General features: G+C 36.6%; 2 protein-coding genes across 5 annotated transcripts in view; one reads left to right on the top strand and one right to left on the bottom strand.

Moving 5' to 3' along the window:
• The window catches only part of CIP2A (cellular inhibitor of PP2A), a 28,736-nt gene extending 21,508 nt beyond the window's left edge, over nucleotides 1-7,228 (bottom strand). Inside the window, exons 1-4 of the mRNA XM_024735358.1 lie at nucleotides 7,074-7,228; nucleotides 2,187-2,334; nucleotides 1,270-1,382; nucleotides 103-197 (exon numbers count right to left, since the gene is read on the bottom strand). Of these exons, the coding sequence (XP_024591126.1) occupies nucleotides 103-197; nucleotides 1,270-1,382; nucleotides 2,187-2,334; nucleotides 7,074-7,175 (458 nt within the window). The 5' untranslated portion in view covers nucleotides 7,176-7,228. The remainder of the gene's footprint in view (nucleotides 1-102; nucleotides 198-1,269; nucleotides 1,383-2,186; nucleotides 2,335-7,073) is intronic.
• A 320-nt stretch (nucleotides 7,229-7,548) lies between these two features.
• DZIP3 (DAZ interacting zinc finger protein 3) overlaps nucleotides 7,549-23,308 on the top strand; it is a 110,652-nt gene continuing 94,892 nt past the window's right edge. For 3 of the 4 annotated variants that reach the window (XR_003001869.1, XM_024735384.1, XM_024735382.1), the window contains exons 1-2: nucleotides 7,549-7,686; nucleotides 20,347-20,448. Coding sequence is in view for 3 of the 4 variants with exons in the window: in XM_024735384.1 (XP_024591152.1) it covers nucleotides 20,417-20,448 (32 nt within the window). In the remaining variant the exon portion in view is untranslated. Of the gene's footprint in view, nucleotides 7,687-7,884; nucleotides 7,949-20,346; nucleotides 20,449-23,308 lie in introns of those variants that run through there. The other variant, XM_024735383.1, reaches the window with a different exon arrangement.

The raw sequence follows: 23,308 nt of genomic DNA, 5'->3' as shown, positions 1-23,308 counted from the left end.
TTCAGTTTAAAAAGTTGGAAAAACTTATTTAAGAAAAATAGAACTATTACACGATTTTAGTTAAACCAGATTATTTGCTTACATGTTTGGTTGCATACTCACATATGATCAATCAGGAATGTAATTAATTCATCTATATTGGCACCAGAATGCAAAATTTTGACGTTATATGTTAACCTCTGCAGAAGCTGAATACACTGAGAATAAGAAAATAGCAGTGAATATAAATATATAAAAACACATTTGTGCGCTCAAAAGAATGAACTCCTGTGCATATTCTGAGCATGTAACCATTTTAGGAGGCATTTAGAGCAAGAACTTTTCCATATCTTTTTTTTTTTTTTTTTTTTTTTTTTTTTGCGGTACGCGGGCCTCTCACTGTTGTGGCCTCTCCCGTTGCCGAGCACAGGCTCCGGACGCGCAGGCTCAGCGGCCATGGCTCACGGGCGCAGCCGCTCCGCGGCATGTGGGATCTTCCCGGACCGGAGCACGAACCTGTGTCCCCTGCATCGGCAGGCAGACTCAACCACTGCGCCACCAGGGAAGCCCACTTTTCCATATCTTAAAAAGGTTCTATCTTCACGTGTAATGAGATCTTAAACACACACAAGTAATTAGACCTTAGAGTTCATCTCCTGATTCACAAATTTCTATATATTCTATCTCAAACAGCATCTTGTCATCAACCTGGCTCACTTAATCATCTTAAACTTATATGCAAGTTGAAACACATATTCTATCAATTCTAAGACAGATATTTTTCTTATTTTACCATCTTTAAAATTGCATGTCAGTTTAACTTGCAATGTTTTTCTTTCTTACAACTGATGGCATATTAGGTTGAGAAATATTATGGGTATAAGAGCTTTGAGTCTATGCTAAATAATACCAAATCTGTAGCTTCAGTTTTTGTAGAATGTTTCCTCAATAGATTGAGACATGTGCCAACTCAAATTATAATTTTAATATGAATAGCTGACATCTGTATTTATAAGCCTGTCAAAATAGTCATAATCTGGATTTTTCTTAAATTATAGTGCAAGATGTGAATAAAATTCTCTTCTTTAGAAACTCTTAAATATTAGTACATTTGTGACCAACCAGCTTTTAAATTTATTAATGGTGAGAACTGTGCCTAATCATGCGGTATTATACCAGCATATAGTACACTGTAAGCCAGCAGTTTACGATAGATACTATCAATTTTGATCGGAAAATAAGGAAGGAAGAATGAGCATTAAGTGGAAAGTACTGTGTGGGTGTACATACCTGCAAAAACACTGAATCATTGTGGCAAGTACTGCTCCGACAAACCACTCCTGCCAGCACACTATTCAGGCTGTACGTATTCTGAAGACAGTCTCTGGTTTCATTGTCTACAGCTGTAAGTTAAAATAAAATGACACAAGATAGATCATTTTTATAAATAATAATTTAAAATTTATTTCATATTAAATTTACCATTATATAAAAATATCAAATATGATATGGCTATTTTGTTTACAAACACCTTCCAATTCAGAAATTTAACCAGGGTAGCTATTATATTGGACAACACAGATATAGAACATTTTCATCATCTACTGGACATGCTGCTCTATGTTATCACTTCTGTATCACTGGGTTTTTTTTTTTTTAAATAAGCATGTATTAATTTTATAATCACACAGAGAAATATCTCCCCTCCACCCCCAAACACAAATCAAGAATAAAGTAACCACTGAATGAAAATTTTAAAACTAAAGGTAAGGTAGGGAAAAATAGAAAAAGTAACACTTGCATTTTTAGCCTTAGCTCTAAGTTCAGTGTAGTCTATCAAAAAAGGATGATGTTTTGATCACTAGCTATGACTTTCCAGAGCGCTGTAGCTCACACTGACATTATGTACATGCATATTTTTTAATTCAAAAATAGGCCCACATTTCCCAAGGTACATTCTTTTCTGTAGACCACTGAACCCTTGATATGCTTCAGATTCTTTGTTCTAATGATCTTAAGAAAGGCTGCATATAATTTTCCCTTTTCAAGAGATCCACAATACAAAATAGTTCTGATAGGTCCTGCAATGAAGAAATCTTTTGAATGTGAATCATTCTCCAAAAGATTCTATAACTAAATCTGTCCTTTAAAAAAATACTAGATTCATACATCTTCTAAAAAATAAAAAAGAGAAACTAATACATTACCTAGTTGAGATAGCAAACTGACGATACTTAAGATCAGTGAAGCACTTATGTTTGGGTCTTCAAGTAGCTCTACAAGGCAACTTAAGCATTCACTTGGTAGTATGTGATTTGATGTAAACAATCGGGTGAGCTTCTGTCCAGAAATTACCTAGAAAAGAGTCATTAAAATGTGTTAGTTAGGGCTTCCCTGGTGGCGCGGTGGTTAAGAATCTGCCTGCCAAGGCAGGGGACACGGGTTCGAGCCCTGGTCTGGGAAGACCCCACATGCCGTGGAGCAACTAAGCCCGTGTGCCACAACTACTGAGCCTGCACTCTAGAGCCCGTGAGGCACAACTACTGAGGCCATATGTCACAACTACTGAAGCCTGCGTGCCTAGAGCCCATGCTCCACAACAAGAGAAGCCACTGCAATGAGAAGCCCACACACTGCAACCAAGAGTAGCCCCTGCTGACCGCAACTATAGAAAGCCCGCGCAGCAACGAAGACCCAACACAGCCAAAAATAAATTAACAAAACAAAACAAAAAAGAGCCTCTTTAAAAGTCATGAGGGACAAAAAATAATTTTTTAAAAAAAGAAAATATTAAAAAAAGAAAAAATGTGTTAGTTAAGAATTGGCAATTTTCACTTCTCCATTTCAAATAAAAATCCAGTTCTTCCAAAGTGCCATTGCCACACTCTTTCCCAATTTAGAAAATTCATACATGTTGTTCCCTCTACATGGAAGATCACCTATCCCTTCACTCACTAACTAATGTAATCATTCCAGTCTCAATTTTGTTTCTTCCACTAAGCTTTCTCTAATCCTCTTCCACTAACTAGGTTAGGTTTGCCTGTTATACTATCCTATAGTACATTACACTTTTATTTGCTAAGTCAGCAAGCTTTTGCCAACTTAACAATACGTATCCTCCCCACTACATTGATCACTCCATGAAGACATAGACTACAAATCAGCATTCTACTATCAATATATTTACCGAATAAATGAATTCCATCTTCTTTGAGGGAGGCAAATGGAAAGTGGAAAGCAGCTAAATCCAAAGGATTATTCATGGGATTAACTATGTGAGTATTCCTTCTGCTCCCTACCAGACAGTACCTAAGCCCAGAACTTAGAGATCACAAAGAAGAAGTAAAAAAAAATTTTTTTGAGTAGGCAGGTCAGGAATTAAAAAATTTTATTATTTGTTATTTCACTATTTACTCCTCTCATAACACTATAAACGTACTACCTACCGCCTACTAGCACCACCTCCTGAAAGGGTAAGCTGGGATGAGGGCTGGGAACAGTTGTCAGACAGCCACTTACTTTCAAAATGCTTTATGAATATTATTATTAAGAAAATCTTTTCTATAAATATAAAAAAACAATCATTTACTTTAAGATTAAATCTGTTCTAAACGTTTTTATTCTTTTTTTGCGGTACGCGGGCCTCTCACTGTTGTGGCCTCTCCCGTTGCGGAGCACAGGCTCCGGACGCGCAGGCTCAGCGGCCATGTGGCTCACGGGCCCAGCCGCTCCGCGGCATGTGGGATCTTCCCAGACCGGGGCACGAACCCACGTCCCCTGCATCGGCAGGCAGACTCTCAACCACGGCACCACCAGGGAAGCCCTAAACGTTTTTATTCCTAAAAGACTTTTTTTAAAAAAGACTATAATCAGAATTGTTTCTTTCTTTTCTATATCCCTTTTATACCCTCGCCCAGATGTCAGTTTTTCTTGTAAAGCTTTGCTGATAAGAGATCTTCAGAATATCTCTTCCCACAGAGTATGTATTTTAACATTAAAGTAAAAGTCTATCAGACTGAAAAAACAGGTCCAAAGGTGAAATTAGATAATGATAGTAAATATTTTGAGGTAAGGAACCTGCTGAGCATTGCCCTTTTGCCTGCTTATACAGTTAGCCCTCTAAAATATTAAGACATCTTCTGCTTTAAATACAATTTCCCTAAGGATTGGACCTGTATTTCAACAACATAAGTATTCTAAGATATAATAATTATATATTATAAGGTAAAATAAAAAAAATCACTGCATATTTTCCTCTTTACTCATACACACTGAATGTTTTAATGCAAATAGGACTTATTTCAGTAATAACTAATACTCTAGCACTTACTCTGGCCTAGCTATTGTTCTAGGTACATTATGTATGTTAATTCCTTTCAGCTTCATAATAAACCCGTACTAATTGTTTTACAGATGAGTAAACTGAGGCACACATAATAGACAGTGGTACAACTGGGATTCACTGTTCCTGCATCCCTGCTCCATAATCATTACATAAGATTAGTGCTGTGAAACACCGTCAAGAATGAGACCAGGGCTTTCCTGGTGGCGCAGTGGTTGGGAATCCGCCTGCCAATGCAGGGAACACAGGTTCGAGCCCTGGTCTGTGAAGATCCCACATGCCGCAGAGCAACTAAGCCCGTGTGCCACAACTACTGAGCCTGCGCTCTAGAGCCTGCAAGCCACAACTACTGAGCTCACGTGCCACAACTACTGAAGCCCGCGCGCCTAGAGCCCGTGCTCCGCAACAAGAGAAGCCACCGCAATGAGAAGCCCACACACTGCAATGAAGAGTAGCCCAAGCCTGCATGCAGCAACGAAGACCCAACACAGCCATAAATAAATAAATAAATTTATATTAAAAAAAAATGATACCAGCTCAGTTCTGCCGATCATAAAAAAAAATCCAAAGCTAAGGTTCTGCAAGACAAAAATAGTGCAGCAGAAGCGCAGCAGGATAGCAGAGTGAATAATCGTTCACATGATAACCATCTATCACCCTTTGTATCCTCAGATGTTGCTCTCATGAGGCTGCTCTCATGAGGTCTCATGAAAAACATTCACCATTAATACTGTCAACCAAATGAGTTAAAATTTAAAAATCTGAGAGCACCAAGGAGTGGTGTGGATGAATGACAGCAAAATTCACATATTGCTGGTGGGAGGATGCATCAGTATAACTTGTGGAAAACTGGTGTTTTAACCAGAACTGAACATAAACTTACCCCAAGACCCAACAATTACACTATGAGGTATATAAGAGAAATGAATACATACATCCACAAAAAGATGTGTAAAAATGTTTATAACAGTTACTCATAATTCCACCCAGAACTGGAAACAACCCAGATGCTCATGAACAGGATATATATAAACTGTGGTACCTCTGTACAGTGGAATTCTAAATAGCAATAAAAAAGAATGAAATACTGGCACATGGGCCACGTGAATAAATTTTACAGATTGAGAGGAAGAAGCCAGACACAAACGTACATATTAATCCACTTATCTGAAACTTTAGGGATAGTTGAAAAACTTATAGGGTGTTGGAAATGTTGTCTCATACGACAGGTGGTAGCTACTTGAGTGTACACTTATGTTTAAAAAAAACTATCAAGCTCTTCACTTAAGATTAATGCACTTTATGTAATGTATGTATGTTATCTCTCAATTAAATGGCAGAAGAATTTTTGGTAAACCTCTTGAAAACTCTGGGAACACAGTACCAAGAAGCCAATCTCCAAGCCTCAAATTTCTTTGAAGTCTCTTTCAATTCATGATAACACCCTGTTCAGATTCACAACACAACTGTTTACTCTCAAAGACTGGTAATGTTTCAGATTAGAATCTAAATTTCTTAACTCCAAATTCTTAAATAAAACTGACAGCTCTGATTATTCTGTGGCTTCTGGAGTCCATTAGTGCACTGTTCTATCCTCATTAAGAAGCAAAGCCCTAGCATTTATTTAACAGCTAACACCTTCATTGTTAGGTTTGTAGGGATTTGTTGAGGTAATGAATGAAAAAAGAAAAGTGTTAAGAGATAAGCTCCTGAAGTGGTAAGAAGAGGAGCACCAGTGAAGCTTGAAAAAATTCACAGTTAGTGCACTACAGTCACAACAAAGGCTGATGTTGCTGTGCCATTCACTGTTGCCTTCTCTGTAGTATTTTGCAAACCTTTGGTAATTTAGCCTTTTATCATAAGGTTAATAAAACAAATAATATATTTAAAAATTACGTTCAATTTTATGTTCACAGAAGCTGCGACAGAGAATTAAAATAAGCTTTGATTGAGCTTAACTACTTTTTATTAAACTGAGGTTATTATTAGTTGGACTTCCCTGAATGCATAACAAATGACAGCAGGAGTTTAAGAGCCTAAAAACAAATAGGATCACAGAAAGCTGTGATTATAACTTTTAGCATAAGTACACTCTAGATGCAAATCACCAGGAACTAACAGAAAAGTGACAATTCAGCATTTTAGGACTGAAAAACTGAGCAATAAATTTTGGTAAAGAAAAACTGTGATTACTAGTAAGGGAGATTGCTTCCTAATCCAGAGAAAGATTAAATAATAATTTTCAAGCCCGAGTTCAACATGAGTTCAAATAAAAGCAGTAAGCAACAGGTTCAGATTGTAAACTGCCTAGTGACAGGGGTAAATCAAGTTTTAATCGTTACTCCCCATGACCTCCACCTCCGAGAATTGTTGTACATTTTGAGAAGGCTCTGTTACAATGGAAAAACCAACATGAGAAGCAAAGGAAAAGATAACAGCTCTAGCTCTTTCCTCTACCAACTCCAAATACGGCCTAAATCCCCCAACCTTCTGTCTCAACCTCCCTCTTTCTAGGGCTATCAGTAGTTACTCATCCCTTGCTGCAGTCAGCTGAACGCGGAGGGGCTTGGGGCGGGATAGAGGAGGGTGGGAATTCAAAGCTGATAATCTTTAGCCTTCTTTACCATACAAAAAGGCAGCGGAGGGAGCGAGCTGTCCTTTCTTTTCTAGGCTGAGACCACTACATCCCGGCCACCAAGTGACCGAAGGCTACGAGGAAGCCCGTCTCGTCCGCCACCCCGAAAGCCCTCACCTCCAAGTGCCGCAAAAGCTGGGTGGCGTTCGCTTCCGACTTAACTGCTTTATACTGACTAATGGTCAGAAGCAAGGACTTCAAGCAGGTGGTGTTGTCCATCAGGACCCGCCACAGTCCCGCTTCGGGGTTACCACAGCTCAGTCCTCTAGCTTGACCCGCGCTTTTTAAAAAATTTTCCGCCCCCACCCACTCGCTCCCAGAAGCTTCCGGTTCCGGTCGGGCTCCGGAAGTCCCTGGGCAACCTGGGGAAGGGACCCTTCTAGGAAGGGAAGGGAGGGGAGGGGCGTGGTGGTGGAGGGAGGGCGAGGTGGGTATCGAAGCCCTTTGTGAGTCCGTGAGGCGGGCTGGGAGTTGTCCTTTTAGACCCCCTGATCCGAAAAGCCGCGAGGTTTCAGTTCGAGATCCCGTGAAGACGAGACATCTCGCGAGAAGTGCAATTGCGGCTCCACCTGTGAAGGGGCGGTGGGCCGGTGGGACGCCCGGGGGGTCCCTGTTAATCAGTGCGGTCTGTTTGCGTTTGGTTCCTCGGCCTTCACGCTGGATGGCCAGTTTTTCCTTTGTGCATCATCCTCTACCTGAGAAATGGTCGCTTCCCCCTAGTCTAGACACGGTGAGGAGCTCTGAGGAGGAGAATCTTGGGCTCTAGATTTTGAGGCGGCCTGGGAGGGGCCTCTTTTTAAAACCGCTCATTTGTCCACCCCTTCTACTCAGGAATGTTTGTTTCTTAGAGTAAACCTATGGCCATTCGGATTCGGTGGAAAGTTAGTCATGCCCTTATAATAGTGGTTGTCAAATTTGTTTGAGAAAGCTGGTCCAGGTGACTCCTGAGCCAAGTGTTGCTCCGGAGGGTGTTCTGATTAGCGTCAGTTTTTGTAAGTGAAGGTGCTGTTTTTATCTGGCGTAGTTGATTGTTTTATAAATCTTGGTGTCTAAGGAAATGGCACTGTTCGCGGTTTTTCATTAGAGATAATATTATGCATGTATATATAATGAAATGAGACAGGCTGGTTCTGGAGCTTTTTGCTTAATGTATGCTAATGTTGAATGAAGCTTTAAAAGCCAGTTTGGATAGAATTTTAAGAATAGGGTACACGTCCTTTTAATTAAACCATTTGTCAGAAATCATGTTTTGTCAATTCAAAGAAAGTATTCTACGTCACTGTATTTTTAAAGGCAGGAATTATTTTTATATTAAGTTAAAAATTAAGTCTGAAAGCTTAAAATAATGAGGCGTAAATCATTGGGTAATTAATGTATTTATGCATTTATTCATTCTGTAAACAATTGACTATATGAAGTGCACTAAACCTGCCAATCAGGGAACCGGCTGGGAAGGAACTGTCTAATCAAGGAAATGTACTAAGTAGATCGTGCATATGGAATTCACCGCACAAATTAGAGGCACCATGCAGTTGTGGTAAAGAGTGAAGCCAGGCTGTCTGCTTACAAATCCTAGCTCTGCCTTTTACTATGGGATCACAGGCAAATTCTCACTGCTTCAGTCTCTTCATAAAGTAAAATTTGACTAACAGTAGTATCTGTTTCATAAAGTTGTTCCTTCAGTAAATAATTAGAGCCTAGAATGTGCTAGGCAGTGGTCTAGGCACTAGATTCCGTGAATAACGTAAAAATCCTATTGTCATAGAACAAAAATCCTACCATTACCTTCTGATAGGGGAAAGAAAAACAAATAACAAGCACAGTAAAGAAAGCGAGATGGAGAAAAAAGAGAATTATTCTTCTAGAGTTATGGTTAAAAGGAAGGGAAATGGGAGGTCAGGATAGAGAAAACAACATTGGAGGAAATATCAGTACTACAAGGAGTTGAAAAAGAGACCTATGCTCTCCAAGGGGAAAGATTTCTAGATAGAATAGCAAGGGCAAAGGCCTTGAAATGGGAGCCTGAGAATGTGTGTGAGGAACAGCAAGGACACCACTATGGCTGGAGTAGAGAGCAAGTGTGAGAGTAGTAGAGATGAAATCATGTCAAGTTATTATAAAATGAGTTAACCAACGAAAAATTTAGAACAGTTGCCTGGCATAGTTATGTTCTCAGCAAGTATTAGTTACATCTTAGTTCCTTGGCAAATACAGTGATAGCAGTTTGGCAGTGTCAGATTTTTCACTAATAATGACAAACGTATCATGATTATCCCCATTTTGACCTGAGGGAAAGGGTCAAAGCTGTTTGCTGTTAAGTGCCATCTTTCTTCGAAATCTTGCATTTTAACTTGAGCAGTCACAAATTTTTCATCTGTTCCGTATTTATTTTAATGTAAAATAAGGTCTTTCTCAAAAAATCTTCACCAAAAATTGATGTAAATTTAGTAGGATATACCACTTGTGGTAGCTGTGAGAAGTATCTTTTGTCGGAGATACTTGCGTATCCTAATATGAGAAACAGAGCCATGTTTTAAGACACAAAAAGATGGGAAAGGAGGAGAAGGAGACGAAGCTGGGTCCAAATGACTGAAGACTTTATTAACCTTGAGCTTGGACTCCATCCTGAATTCAGTGGTGATCTCTGGTTTTAAACTGGGGCCTAATCTAGTTAGGCTTGTGTTTTAGATTGATTACCCTGGTAGCTAGACAGGCTATGATTCTGAGGAGGATAAGACCAGAAGTAGGGAGAATATTTAATATACTGGAATCTTTCCAAAGGATAGCTGAGATAATTGAAGTGGAGAGCAAAAAGATGACAAATTTGAGAAATATATATGAGGTGAAATAGGCAGGACTTAGTGACTGATTTCAAATGTGAAGAGTGAGGAGAGGGATGAAACTAGAAGGGATTCCAAGTTTCTAGGTTGGGTGATAGAGAAGATATAGAAACTGCTGAGGTAGTCAATATTAAGTATTCAGGTTGTATTTTATGTTCAATGAAATTTAGTATAGCTTATCATATAGTCTTGTACCATTTTCGTTAAATTTATTCCTGGGTATTATAATTTTTGTTACTGTGAGTGGGTTCTCTTTTTCTCCTATAAATTTTTAATTTGTTATTGCTACTGTTAAAAGAGAAACTGACTTTTGGTATATCTTTTATCCAGCCTACTGACTAAAATTCCTCATTGATTCAGTTTTGCTTCCTCTCTTAGATTTTCTAGCTATATATCATCTGCAAATAATAATTTCATCCCTTCCAATATTTGTTCTTATACTTTATTTCATTAGTGTAATCTTTAAAGTATGGAATAATCATAATGATATTGAACATCGTAGTCTTATTACTTAATTGAATGGGAATGACCAGTATTTTAACACTTAGTATAATTTGTGCTATTGGCGTGAGATAAATATTCTTTAAAATGTTTTGGCGATTGCCCTTTATACCAGTTTTATTTAAAGATTTGCTGAAATGTCTGCTAAAAAAATTATTAAATGTTTATATATCTTATTTTTCCCTTTAAAATGATAATGCAGTGGATTATATTGATTTTATTTTTAGGATAATAATAGCTAACACATATTGAGCATTTGCCATGTGCCAAGCACTGTTCTAAGAACTTAACTGTTTAATCTTTATAGTGTCATGCTTTAGGTACTATTATGATCTTCATTTTACAGATGGAAAAAACTGAGAGCGAGGTGAAGTAAATTACCCAAGGTCACACAAGAAGTAGTAGCAAACCTTATATTTGCTATGCTTCAGATATTTTATTCAGGATTTTATATTTATGTTTGGGAGAATTTAAAATAAATTTTCTTTATTCACTCTTCTGGAATTTGGATTGTATGTTACTTTTGAAAAACGAATTGGAAATTTTCCATCCTTTTTTCTGTGCTGTAGAATAATGAGAATCAAATAGAATCATTTGATCCTTGTAGATTATGTACAACTGGCCTATAAAATCAAGCTTGATAGCTTATTTAGTGGTAGATCTTTAGAAAATATTTGAATTTGTAATATGGTTATTGATCTGATGATTTTTTCTATCTTCTTGTGTTAGCTTTGGAAATAAAAATTTTTAGCATACCAACTATTTCTCTAAATTTGAAAATTTATTGATGTAAAGTTACATCAGTATACAATAATTCTCTTAATCTCTTCTTTGTAGATTTGAATTTCCATTTTCATTATAATATTATCTGTTTTCTTAGTGGGGCTTTCCATGGGTTTGTCTATTTTATTCAGCTTTTCAAGAAGCAATTTTGGTTTTATTAATTTTTTTTTTTCTTCAGAATCACTAATTTTACTTTTATCTTGAAAAATTTCATCCATATAAATATATTTTTCTTTTATTTGTTCCTTTTATAATTTTTTAAAAGTTGAAAACTTAGTATATTTCCATACTATATTTTTTTATTAAAGATTATTCATGCCAGAAAAATTTAAAAAGACAGTAGCTAAAGTGAGCATCCGCATTGTAGTTAAAAAAAGTTTAATTATTTTAATCATTCTGGTAAATATTTTTTAAATGCTAATATTCATTTATCAAATATTCACTGAATGCTAGTTATTTTTCAAAGGTCTTAGAGTCTGTTGGGAAAGTAGCAAACCAGAATAAGTGCTTTTCAAGAGAAATAGAATGCTGTAGGAACACATAATATTTTCTTAAGGCAAAATATTAAGTATCCAATTCCTTCATCAAGGAGTGGCATGAAATCCCTCTTCTTTGTACATTTGTATTCCTGTCTGTTCTTTGTATTTGATGTAGGTATTTTTCCTAATTTATAGTTCAGGAAACACATTTAAGGGAGTTAAGCAAAATTTGCTTAGGAGCTTACAACTCAAGGGCTGGGAAGCTCCTTTATTTCTTCTGGGAAAACTTTAAAAGAGCATATCTTCAATGCTGAATAGTAAAATGGAATTTTTTAATGTCTCATTACCAGGTTTTAAGTCATATTAGATAAATCATACTGTATGATTCATGAACTGTATGTATCATGAACTGTATGTGTCATGAACTGTGTTTTTGATGAATGTGCAGAGTTTGTAGAATTCTGAATATTGTACTAAGGGAATTGTATCAGAGATGTGAACACAGAGCTGACTGTTAATTCATTTACCCACCATATATTTAATGCTAGCTTGAGTGGCATGTACCTTTCTATGTTCTGGGGGTACAGCAGTGAATCAAATAGACAAAAAATGTCTACCCAAGTAGATCTTTTATTTTAATGGGAGATATAGCAAAAAAAAAAAAGAGATATAAGTAAAATATATTAACGTTAGTAATAAGTGCAGTATAGGAAAAAACAGGGAAGGGGGATAGGAAATATCAGAGTCAGGATGGAGAACTGCAATTTTAGTTAGGGTGGAGTATTGATCAGTATTTGCTGCATAACAAATCACCTCAAAACTCAGTGGTTAAAACCATGAACATTTATTTCTTGGTCTGTGGGTTGAGTGCAGTTAGTCTGATCAAGGCATGACTTGGCTGGGTAGCTCTGCTTTAGCTGTTTTGTGGGGTAGGGGAGATATCTTGAGCTCAATTTCAGTTATGACAGGGTGTCTACTAGACATCTGGGAGCTATTGATTGGGCTGTTGAGTATATTATTTGTAGTTAAGGGAGAGGTCAAGGCCAGAGATAAAAGTTTAAAGCCTGGAGACTAAAGGATATAGGGTGAGTAGGATAGAAAAGACTGAACCCCAAAGTACTTAAGTATTTAGAGGTTGGAGAGATGTGAAGAACCAATAAAAAACACTGAGAAGTAGTTGCCGGAGGACAGGCGACCTATCTTGACCCCACGGTTGTCTGTAGGGATCCATCTTAGCTGCAGTATCTGGGCTGCTTTGACTTCTAAAAGAAGACTCTAGGTCAACAAAGAAGGAAGTCTTAATCTACATACAGGTTCACTCTTTACTTCTGCCTTCAGAGGCCTTGAACTATGCAGAAGGATGGGTGGCTTCATTCTTTAAATTAATATTGCTTGCTTAAAGTACGCCAGGTACTAGGCACTGGGGATGTAGCAGGGGATTTAGAAAAAGAAAAAAATTTTCCTGACTCTGGGAATTCCATGCTAGTGAGGGCATGAGGCCAAATCTAAAACTAAGAGCTTATTCAATAGGCATAAACAGCAGAACAGAAATTCCATTGGCCCAGGTTCCAAAGATTCAAGGCAAAGAAATCAGTGGTAGAAAATTGGCAGAGGTCTAGGCATGGGGTCATTTGGATACTGTGTCCCCACTATGGTTAAAACAATTCAAATATGTACTAATATTAAGTTGAGTTTACCCTTTATACAGAGCCAGGAAACAGTCTGCACAGTTAATGTCAACTCTGAATTTTCAGAAATGTTAACCTTCATCACAAAGCCAGAAAACCTAAATAAACCAAAATTATTCTCCCTTTGTAATTATTCTTCTTCCTGTTTTCTCTCCCAACTATCAAGTATTATGATTAAGCTAATTTGCCAAACCATGAAATTAACTTTCTTACTTTTCAGACAGTTCATGATTTTTTAATGTACATTTCACAGACTTCAGCTCTAGATTAAGAATACTAGGTTTGGATAATTTGGGTAAATGTTTTATCCCGCATTTTCACATCTAATTTCGTATCCCCAAATCAGAAGTTTTCCTTTTAAAAAAAAAAGGTACTATCCATTGTTTCTGAATCTAATTTTACAGATAAGTAAAGATGAAAATGACATGCTTTTATTTTAAGTTAAGGTATGGTAATCATTTTTAATTATAACTAGTATTTGTTGAAAGCCTCCTTTGTGCAGAGCAGGGCCCTTTGCATATCTCATTTAAAAATTTCTAGTCTTTTAGGAAATAGATATTATCAAGTTCATGAAATGGGTATATATCTGTTTCCTGAATTAAAATGTGAAGTCATTTTCTGAGACAGGGCTGTCCAAAGTAGAATATGCACACCTGAGATTTGTGAAACTGACTGTTAGGGTGTGGGAACAAATATTAGAACTTTACTTTTTGCTTTTTTTTTTTTTGCGGTACACCGGCCCCTCACTGCTGTGGCCTCTCCCGTTGCGGAGCATAGGCTCCGGACGCGCAGGCTCAGCGGCCATGGCTCACGGGCGCAGCCGCTCCGCGGCATGTCGGATCTTCCCAGACCCGGGCACGAATGCGTGTCCCCTATACCGGCAGGCGGACTCTAAACCACTGTGCCACCAGGGAAGCCCCTTTTTGCTTATTTTAATCTCATTCTTTTTTTTATATTGTAGTAGTACCTACAATAGCATGAATAGCATAAATGAATTGCTATTCATATATTTTCAGTGTATTCATATATCTTCAGAATTTACTGCTTTAGAAGTATGTGATCAAAAAAATTGGGGACTTCTCCAAAATCTTTAACCTTGACAGAGAATCAAGTTGGATTTGGGTAGGGTCATTGGTGGGAGAGTCAAGTACATATTGTATTCTCCATTCCATTCTTGATTATCATCTCCACGTGTCATGTCTTTACATTCTGTCTTGTTTCCTTTTTTTCCCATTATTGTCTAACAACTGTTATGACAACATAATATTTTTAAATTGCTGAAAATATTCCGCTTTTGGAGAATTTGCTTAGGGGTAACATATGGTCCTTCTAACAGTCCAAGCTACATTTTTTAACAGCATGGTTTTGGCAGTGCTATCTGTAAATAACCTGAAACTGATGGGTAGTTTAATAGTTGGAACTTTTTTTCGGGTAAATTCTAACCTGTGCATATTTTTGTAGGTACAATACATTCCATATATTTTTAACAAATTAATGTATATATTCTGTAGGTTTGCTTGTGTAAGTCCAGGAATAGTGACTGAATAGATCTGAAGAGAATCAAATACCTGCTTCAGACAAGATGCTAATTTTGGCAAGGATGTTGCCTATATTGGCAGATTTATAAATATGGGGCATTGGGTATGCATTGCAAGTTTCTTGCTTCCTGGTATAAATTGCCAGATAATGCTAACAATGATCTTTGCTAAATAGCAAGAGCTGAGATGGACAGTGAGTACCCTGATATTTTGGGGCAGAAAATATGTTTGGTTTCTGATAACTTTTGCAAAGATTTTCCAACCATTGTCTCTCAGTCCTGGAGTTTGCTTAAGCAAACTATGTATTTTTTCCTCGTGGGAAAATAGTGTTTTGGCCTCCCTTGCCTAGGTATGTTCATTTTGAGGCCTTGCCAAGAACCTAAACAAATACAAAATGGAAGAAATTAATGGAAAATTAGAAAATGAAATAATCAGTATATTTCGCCTATTCTTCACACAGCTGATAAACTAATGGTACAACCTCAACCTGTTATTCTTTGAGTTTAACCTGATGGCCCTAGCCCTTCTTGTTTACCTGCATCTATCTAACATGTGAGAAATAGACTTTGAGAGTGCTAGAGCCATAGAACACCTTCTTTACTCCTTTCAAAGCCATCGAGAATGGCTGTTGCTGCTTGGCTAGCAGATATAGTCAGATCAGTAATGGTTAAAAGTTTGGTTTTAAGGAACTCCCATCAAAATGTCTTGAGTTATTCCTAGAAAATGTCCTCTTCATATTTTTTTCAGCCTTGAACTGGTTACTGTACTTCTCATATGTAGCTAAAACATCTCACATCTCAACTTTAAGGAGTGTTTTGGAATTCTTTTGGTAAAATCTAGCAGAAGCGATAACTAGCATTATCAGGGTTTTCTTTATTAACAGACCCATGAACTTCTGGAGTACATTTAATTCAGTGCTGAAATAGTAAATTCAGCTTTTAAAATAGATTTAAAAATTTTACCAAGTTGCATGTTCAAGATTGTTTATTGCAACTTTGTTTATCATAGCAAAAAAAAGCAAACCCACAAACACACACAAACTGGATATGATGTATTTATCAATTGTGGTCTGGTAAAATGATAAATTTTTAACAACGGCATATTATGCAGTTTAAAGAATATGGCAGATGAATATGTGCTGATGTGAAAAATGCAAAGTGCTGAACATATGCAAACTAAGCTGCCATTTGTACCATATGGGATATATTTGAAAAAATTTTTTGTCGCAATTCTTAAAGTCTCATTATTACCATTCCTTTTCATACAATAGCTTTTCTCTAAGGTAGAGAATTGTAAGAAAAGTGAACTAATTTTGCCACAAATTTAAACAAAATTAAATCAAGATGATGATAGGAACACTTACCTAGTCCTTACTATGTGCCAGGTACTGTTCAATTACATGTTTTAAACATTTACTCTTCACAACAACCCTGTGAAGCATGGATAATCTTTATCCACATTTTTCAGATGAGGAAACTGAGATGTTAATTCCACACAAGGTTGCATGGCAAGTATGTGTCTTAGCTGACTTACATACCCTTGCAGACTGGCTCCAATGTCTCTGTGCTCTTAACTACCAATTCTATGCATCCTCTCAACTTACTTTTGACATTGATGGAAACTAAATGAGATACTTTGTCATTTTTCTTTCTTGTAGACAAATGATTTGTTGTGTTTATATAATACATGATACCTAATAACAGGATGGTCCTATTTTTATTGCTGAAAACAATCTGTTATATGTTCTTTTAATTAACCTTTCATTTTAACTAGTTCATTTAGTTAGGTAGTTCTTAACAGTGGAGAATTTTGTGCCCTAGAGGACATTTGGCAGCATTTGGAGACATTTTTGCTTGTCACAGTGGGGCTGAGAGATGGGAGATAGTTGCTACTGTCATCTACTGGATAGCTAGGGATGTTGCTAAACATCCTAAAAATGCATAGGATAACTTTGCATAACCAAGATTTATCCAGCCCAAATGTCAATAGTGCCAAGAAACCCTGATTTATTTGGCATAAGGAAAGTTCTCAATAATTGGACTCCTGTCCTGAAAAATACCAAGTATATTATTTTGTTTTCAAGCTAGTAGCACTGAGAAAAGCAAACTTTATTTTTACTGTTTTTTACACTGATACTTTTCACTTTTCCCACCTGGCATTGTGTGATATGTAAGTGCCAGAGCTGACAAGAGTAGCAAATTCATGGGACCATGGAACATCACCCACACATTGAAATGTAATCTTGTTGGCCAATTAGAGCCTCTAACTTGGTCAGGTGACTTAAGATGATCATTTGAGTGGATTTAAAGGCAATGTACTTATATAATATACAGTTTAGGGAGGTGACAGGAGTGCTACAAGGTAAATGTTTAAATGAATGATTGAAAAATTGTAAACAAGAGCTGTGCCTACTTTGATGTGAATATGAACAGCTTTAAAAGTAGGGAAAGAAAAGCCTTTACAATTTAAAAAAAGATTGTTATAATTTCATTAGGTAAGAGGAAAAGTGGTAACTGGAAGCTCAGAGGGAGCAGTAAGAAAGGTATTTTACTGTTTCAAGAAATGGATGGCAGTACCTTATTTTTCAACCAGTAAAACAGCCTGCAGATAAAATCATTTTGGTTGGTGGATAAAGGTGTGCTGTAAATTGACACTGAACTTTAACTTGCCCTGTGATCAACCAGCCAGAACCTGAATAGTTCCTGCGGAAGAGCTGTTTCTCAATTCCAGGAAGGCAGAGTAAATGTTAAGTTTCCTGCTGACAGGGAAAGTCTATTGAAATGAATACACCAGGGGAAACTGGATTCACCATTTCTCCCATGTTAACACTGATTTTAAAGGTTTCCTTCAGCCTCTTCTAGAATGGTAAGGGCTTCAGATTATTTCAGAAATACAGTGGTAACGCTTCAGGCTGGCTGCTTCCTTTCTGTTGCTAGGCACTTACACCTTCATTCCCAGCAGAGGCTGTAAAGTGCTACTGCTGCCGCTGTTGCCGGTAGGGCTTGCCACACATATCAGCTCAGCTTCTGGGAAATGATGGGATTGATGATCCTCCTCTGGAAAACTTTTCATCACAGAGATTCACATCAGGTTGTATTTTAAAGCAGGCTGAAAAAGAAAGCCATTAGCCTTTCTTAACTCTTAATTCGGATCCAAATAGCTTCTGATTTATTGATTAATTAATTTTATATCCTTTTCTTTTTCAAGCTGAACACTGAATAGCTTAGTATAGGCCTTCCATCCTCTCTGCCTTGTTGCCAGAGGATTTTCCTCCTTTCTCTTCGGCCTCACTGTGATCTGTGCAAACAGCTACTAAATGAAGGAGAGCTTATTAGAAGGGGAATTATCCATGTCTGAGCTTTTAAATTCTCAAAATGAGAGGATTGTTTTGTCTGGAAAAGGCACACGTTTGTATGCTCTGGCTATGAAATAATGCCTGTTACTTTTTATTAAAATAACCAGGGAGGTTAAGGAAACCATAAAAGAAAACGTTTGATCACAATCCTACAATTATCAAAGCTATGCCCTTTTCTATACAGCTTTATTATTTAGTGTGAAAGAATAACAAGGTTTGTCCAACCTCTCTCTGCTTCATTATGGGCTCTAGGTTGTATATTTCAACAGTATTTGAATAGAGAATGCAAATTTTAATAGGCATATGACTTTGTATACTGAGTTTTTAAAATAAGACTAAAAGTACAAAATAATGTACAGAACTAGATTCTGAATAGGTGAATTATATTCATACTGACAGCAAGAAGTGTTTTATTAGGGATGAGCAAGAAACTAAGAGGTGTTAGAAAGCTCCATTTTAAATGAGGGAATTTAGTGTGGGTCTGTGTGTGTGAATCTTTGCACTTGTGTTTTGATTAAGAAGTATCAGCTAACATTGAATTGTTGGAGAATTACCCTTGTTTCTCCAGCCTTTCTGTGTAACTGAGAGCTGATGTGAGTCAAATACAGAAAATAGCTAGTATCATGATTAGGAATACTTGTTTTTCAAATGATCCCCTCAGAACTTCTTTTAGCCCTTAACACCAGGAACTGAGTTGTCCCCTCCCCATAAGTTTGTTAATGATAGGATACTCAACCCTAAAGGCTTAGGATGGTTCAGGTCCTACAGTTCTTTCTTCCCCTCTGTGTGTTTTTGGCTTTTTCTGACTTTTTGGGAGACTCGGCCTCATTTAAAACAATGTTCCTTTGAGTAAATACAATCTGAATTCTTAACAGGTGACTTACAAATGATCTTGTGGAATATAGTTTCTTGATTTAAGAATTACCTCTGCTGAATTGCCTTTTAGTAATGGGCCTCCAAAAGCTCTATCAATCTAATTTATGGGTGTATATTAATATGCTGTTAGAGAAACTGGCTACCCAGTTATTGAAATAAATAAGCAGTCTAGAGGCAACAAATGAGAAACTTTATCCAGTCTTGTGCTTGGCAGCAAGGCACTCTAGGTCTGTTTTATTTATGCTATTGCTGCCACTTTCTTTTCTTTTTTCTCATCATTTCTTTCTTTGCCCCAGAGCACCAAGCAATAGTTTTACCTACTTTCACTCTAACACTTCCTGGGCTTATGTACAGTGGGATCAGAAAGGGAAGTCAGTCTAACAGAGGGCAATGGAGTTTAGAGGCTTGAACTCTCAGCAAAAGAGATCAAATGGAACTAATTTTAGAAGAATTGGTCTTGGGGTAGTTAAATAGATAGCAATATAAATAAATAGATATGCTAATAATACACTATTCCTCTTTGTTTTCATTTATTTTGCCTCAGTATTTTTTTTTTCTTTCAGGAAATATCCACAACATCCATTGATATCTGAACTAGAAAATATGCAAGAGTTCTTTACATCCCACCTCTCTTATTAATGGAGATGGATAGATAATCATACAATTTTTGGGAAAAGTAGCTAAATGTTATTTTTAGACTAAAAGAAAATAAAACGATGAGTGCTATCAAGATTGTGTTAAAGAGAAACTTCTTATACCTCTGGGAAATACATTATTACAAACCATTTGGGAAGCCATTTAGCAATATGCACCTAGAGGCCTAAAATATTTGTGTCTTTTGACCTAGGAATTCTATTTCTGATAATTTACTGTAAGGAATTAATCATAAATATAGAAAAGCCTTCATAGGCAGTGTAGTTTATCACAATACTAATTTATAATGAAAAAAATGGGAAACAATCTTAATGTCCAACTGTAAGGAAATGGGCAAGGAAACCCTAGTCAACCAATTGTGATGTAGCCATTGAGAATGTTTACTAGGAGTATAAAATAACATGAAAGATGCTTTTGATATAGTGTTCAGTGGTGAAAAATGTAATGTTGAGTATTCCCTATTCGATATGATTACAAATTGGTAAGATATATCTATGCTTGGAAAATATTAAGTATATTAAAATATAGGTAGTGATTTATGTTTGGATGATGAAACTGTGATTTTTGTTTTATAGCAGTTTCAAAATTTTCTTTAATGATTATGTACTATTTAGATAGTGGGAAGAAAGAATGAAATCCTTCTACCTTCCCACTAAAAGTATTACTTTCCTTACAGCTTTAAACAGCAGTCGTAAAAGTCAGTCTGCAAGCTTTGGAGTAAGACTTGCAAGAGAATATTGTGCAGCATGGATTCTCTACCAGAAGAACTTTTTGTGAGGTAAGGGATGGGTTGACAAAAAACCAACTGCAGTTGTTGCATTTTGAAGACACGACATTGGTCTTTTTCACATAACTTTGGGAAGCTAGTGTGAATGAGATACCCTTATGTTTCAAGACAATGTAGCAATTCTGATTAGTGGGGGATGTAAACTGGGTAAAATCTAATTTTAGAAAATTTCTCTAAGGACCACACCCTGGTACATAGCTAAGAATTGAAAGATGTACCATAGTTTGCCACACCTGGGCCATTCTCAACAAAGTAATGTTTTATTTATCATTTAACAAGCACTTACATAGACTTACCAACATTAACTTATATAAACTTCATAACAGCTCAGTGAGGTGGATACTATTATTATTCCCATTTTATAGAAGGTAACTTAAGCGTAACATAGAAGACTACTGAGTGGTTCAACTGGGCGTAGGCTAAATGTCAATCTGTCCCCTCAAATTAGGGAAAGTTCAGCCTGCTTGTACCTCTCCCATATAATACTAAAGAGCAGGTTAGTATTGAAGATCTCCTTGCCACCTTTCACTGTCTCATATAATAAGCAATGTGTTGTTTTACAAGTATTTACTTACCTCCATTGTACTTAGGGAATAAAGACTAAGACAAAATGTGTGTACTGAGAGAGAATTATAATATAGTAGGAAGATATATAAAAAGTTATTTTATCTTTAGGCAAAATGCATGCCTAAGTGTTATAGTAGAAATGCTGTGGCTATATATAGAAAGGAACAATAATTATTGAGTGGGGTTCAGTGGGTTTCCACAAGGTGACATTCGAACTGAACTTTAAAGGATAAAGGTGGCTTTTGATGGGTGTAGAAACAGAGCAGATGGGAGGTCATTTGGCTGAGGAAACAGCAAGAAAAAGTATTTAAGATAAATTCTTGGGGAGCATTTTGACTCCTGGTAAGGAGTTTAGCTTTATTTTGTACAGAGCCATTGACATTTGAAGAAGAGAAATGAAATTTTACACTGTATTTTGGGAAGGCTACCTCTGTTGATAGTGGGAAGGATGACAAGATATGACAATTGTAATAGCTCAGGAAGTAGTTAATGAAGGCTTGTATGATAGGAATAGTAAATAGTAAGAGAGGAAGGATTTACAGAACTAGAATCAACAGAATTCTTTGACTACTTAAATGTGAGAAAAGGGGCAAAAGAGTAGTAGAGTTGGTTTGAAAGTTTCTAATGACCAGAAGGAAATATGTAACATTAGCTAATATGAGGATCACAAAAGGAGACAGGTTTAATGTGTGTTGAGAAAGTAAGAGAGGACAGATAATGAGTTCAGCTTTGGACATGAGCCAGATTGAGGTGTCGCTAAGATATTCTTATGGAGATTGTCGAGTAGGTGGAAGGAAATGTGTAGCTGTAGCATCAAAGAATGATTAAGTCTGCAGAAATAGATTTGTGAATCATTAGAATGGGGCGCTATTTGAGTTCATGGAAGTTTGCTCATTTATTTGTTTTTATATTTATTCATTCAATAACTATTTGAGTGCCTACTTTATGTCAAATATTGGGCTAGAGACTTGAAGGTAAGGCAGTTCAATAAGAAGGACCTGAATCCTATCTAGGAATGTTTACTCATGGGCATAAATGAGATTAATTTAAGTAGAAAATGTACTAAGAAAAAAGAGGGCTAAAAATGGAACATTACTGTATACTATATATATTCAATATTTCAGGTATATTGTTATACCAAAATTTCAGCTTCTCCCAGCAGCAGAATAAAGTACACAGGTGGTAAAAGTAGCAGAATAGCAAAAGTAAAATACTAGTCTTGCACTTAGTTTTAGCTTTGCTGTTTTCTAGTGTATGACCTCTCTGGGCATTAATTTACCCATCTACAAAATAAAGTAGCCTGCCATATATGACCACTGATGTACCTTCCTGTTCTAATACATGGGGAGCATGGTTTGATAGTGTTAATGTAAGCAGTTCTATATTAAATATTATTAAAATAATAGATGAATAAGGTGAATGAAAGGAAGAGAGATAGCCAGTGGTACAAACTGAGAAGTGGACAGCTGAAGGGGCTAGGAGAAGAACCAATAGCAGCGAAGGATGTGGAGGTTTTCAAGGAGGGGTGGAGTATATGATGGATAATGTTAAGTAATGCAGAAAAGCTAGGTAGATTGAAGAGCTAAGACAAAGCTATTGTAGTAGCAGATACGATTTCATTAGCAACTTTTACTAGAGCAATTTCAGTGTTGGGGAGGCAGTACAGATGAATTAAGTTTTCATATCAAAATTTGTTATGGAACCTATGGAAAATATAGAAGCTCACGTTCCACACGTTTGATTAAGAAGCTCTGAAGTAGAGTTTGGACATCTGGATATTTCCAAAGCTTCACAGGTGATTTTAATATGCATCTGGGACTGAGAACTACTGGGTTAAGGAGTGAATTATCATGAAATGGAGTTAGCAAGTAGAGTATCCATTTTGAGTACCATTTGTACTCTTAAATATGGAGAAGCTTCAGAATACTGCTGCAGTATTTTTCATTCCTTGATAACACAGTTCCTTGTGTTCCTTTTTGTAGTGGGGCTTAGAAGTGTAGGAAAAAACAGTTAACAGGTTTCTCTTTACCATGACATTTTAAAGAGCACTGAGACTCATACTGTGGAATATTGTTTGTTTGAAACTTTCACTGTGTGGACAATACTGCATTGTTTATGTCTCAGTTTCCCCTGACAAAATCAGCACATAGTAAATGATAAATGATTGTCTGTCAAATGAGTACATAAATATGAAGTAAAATAGGATAATATTTACAAAGTACAATTCTGAATAAGTCAATCAATTGACATAAGTTTCTCACATCAGTTTATCTCTGCTAGTGTA

Source organism: Neophocaena asiaeorientalis, unplaced genomic scaffold (assembly GCF_003031525.2).
Source record: "Neophocaena asiaeorientalis asiaeorientalis breed wild unplaced genomic scaffold, Neophocaena_asiaeorientalis_V1.1 scaffold136, whole genome shotgun sequence".
NCBI classification, from domain to species: domain Eukaryota; kingdom Metazoa; phylum Chordata; class Mammalia; order Artiodactyla; family Phocoenidae; genus Neophocaena; species Neophocaena asiaeorientalis.
The sequence above is the reverse complement of the archived record's forward strand: the minus strand, read 5'-3'. Positions and strand labels throughout refer to the sequence as shown.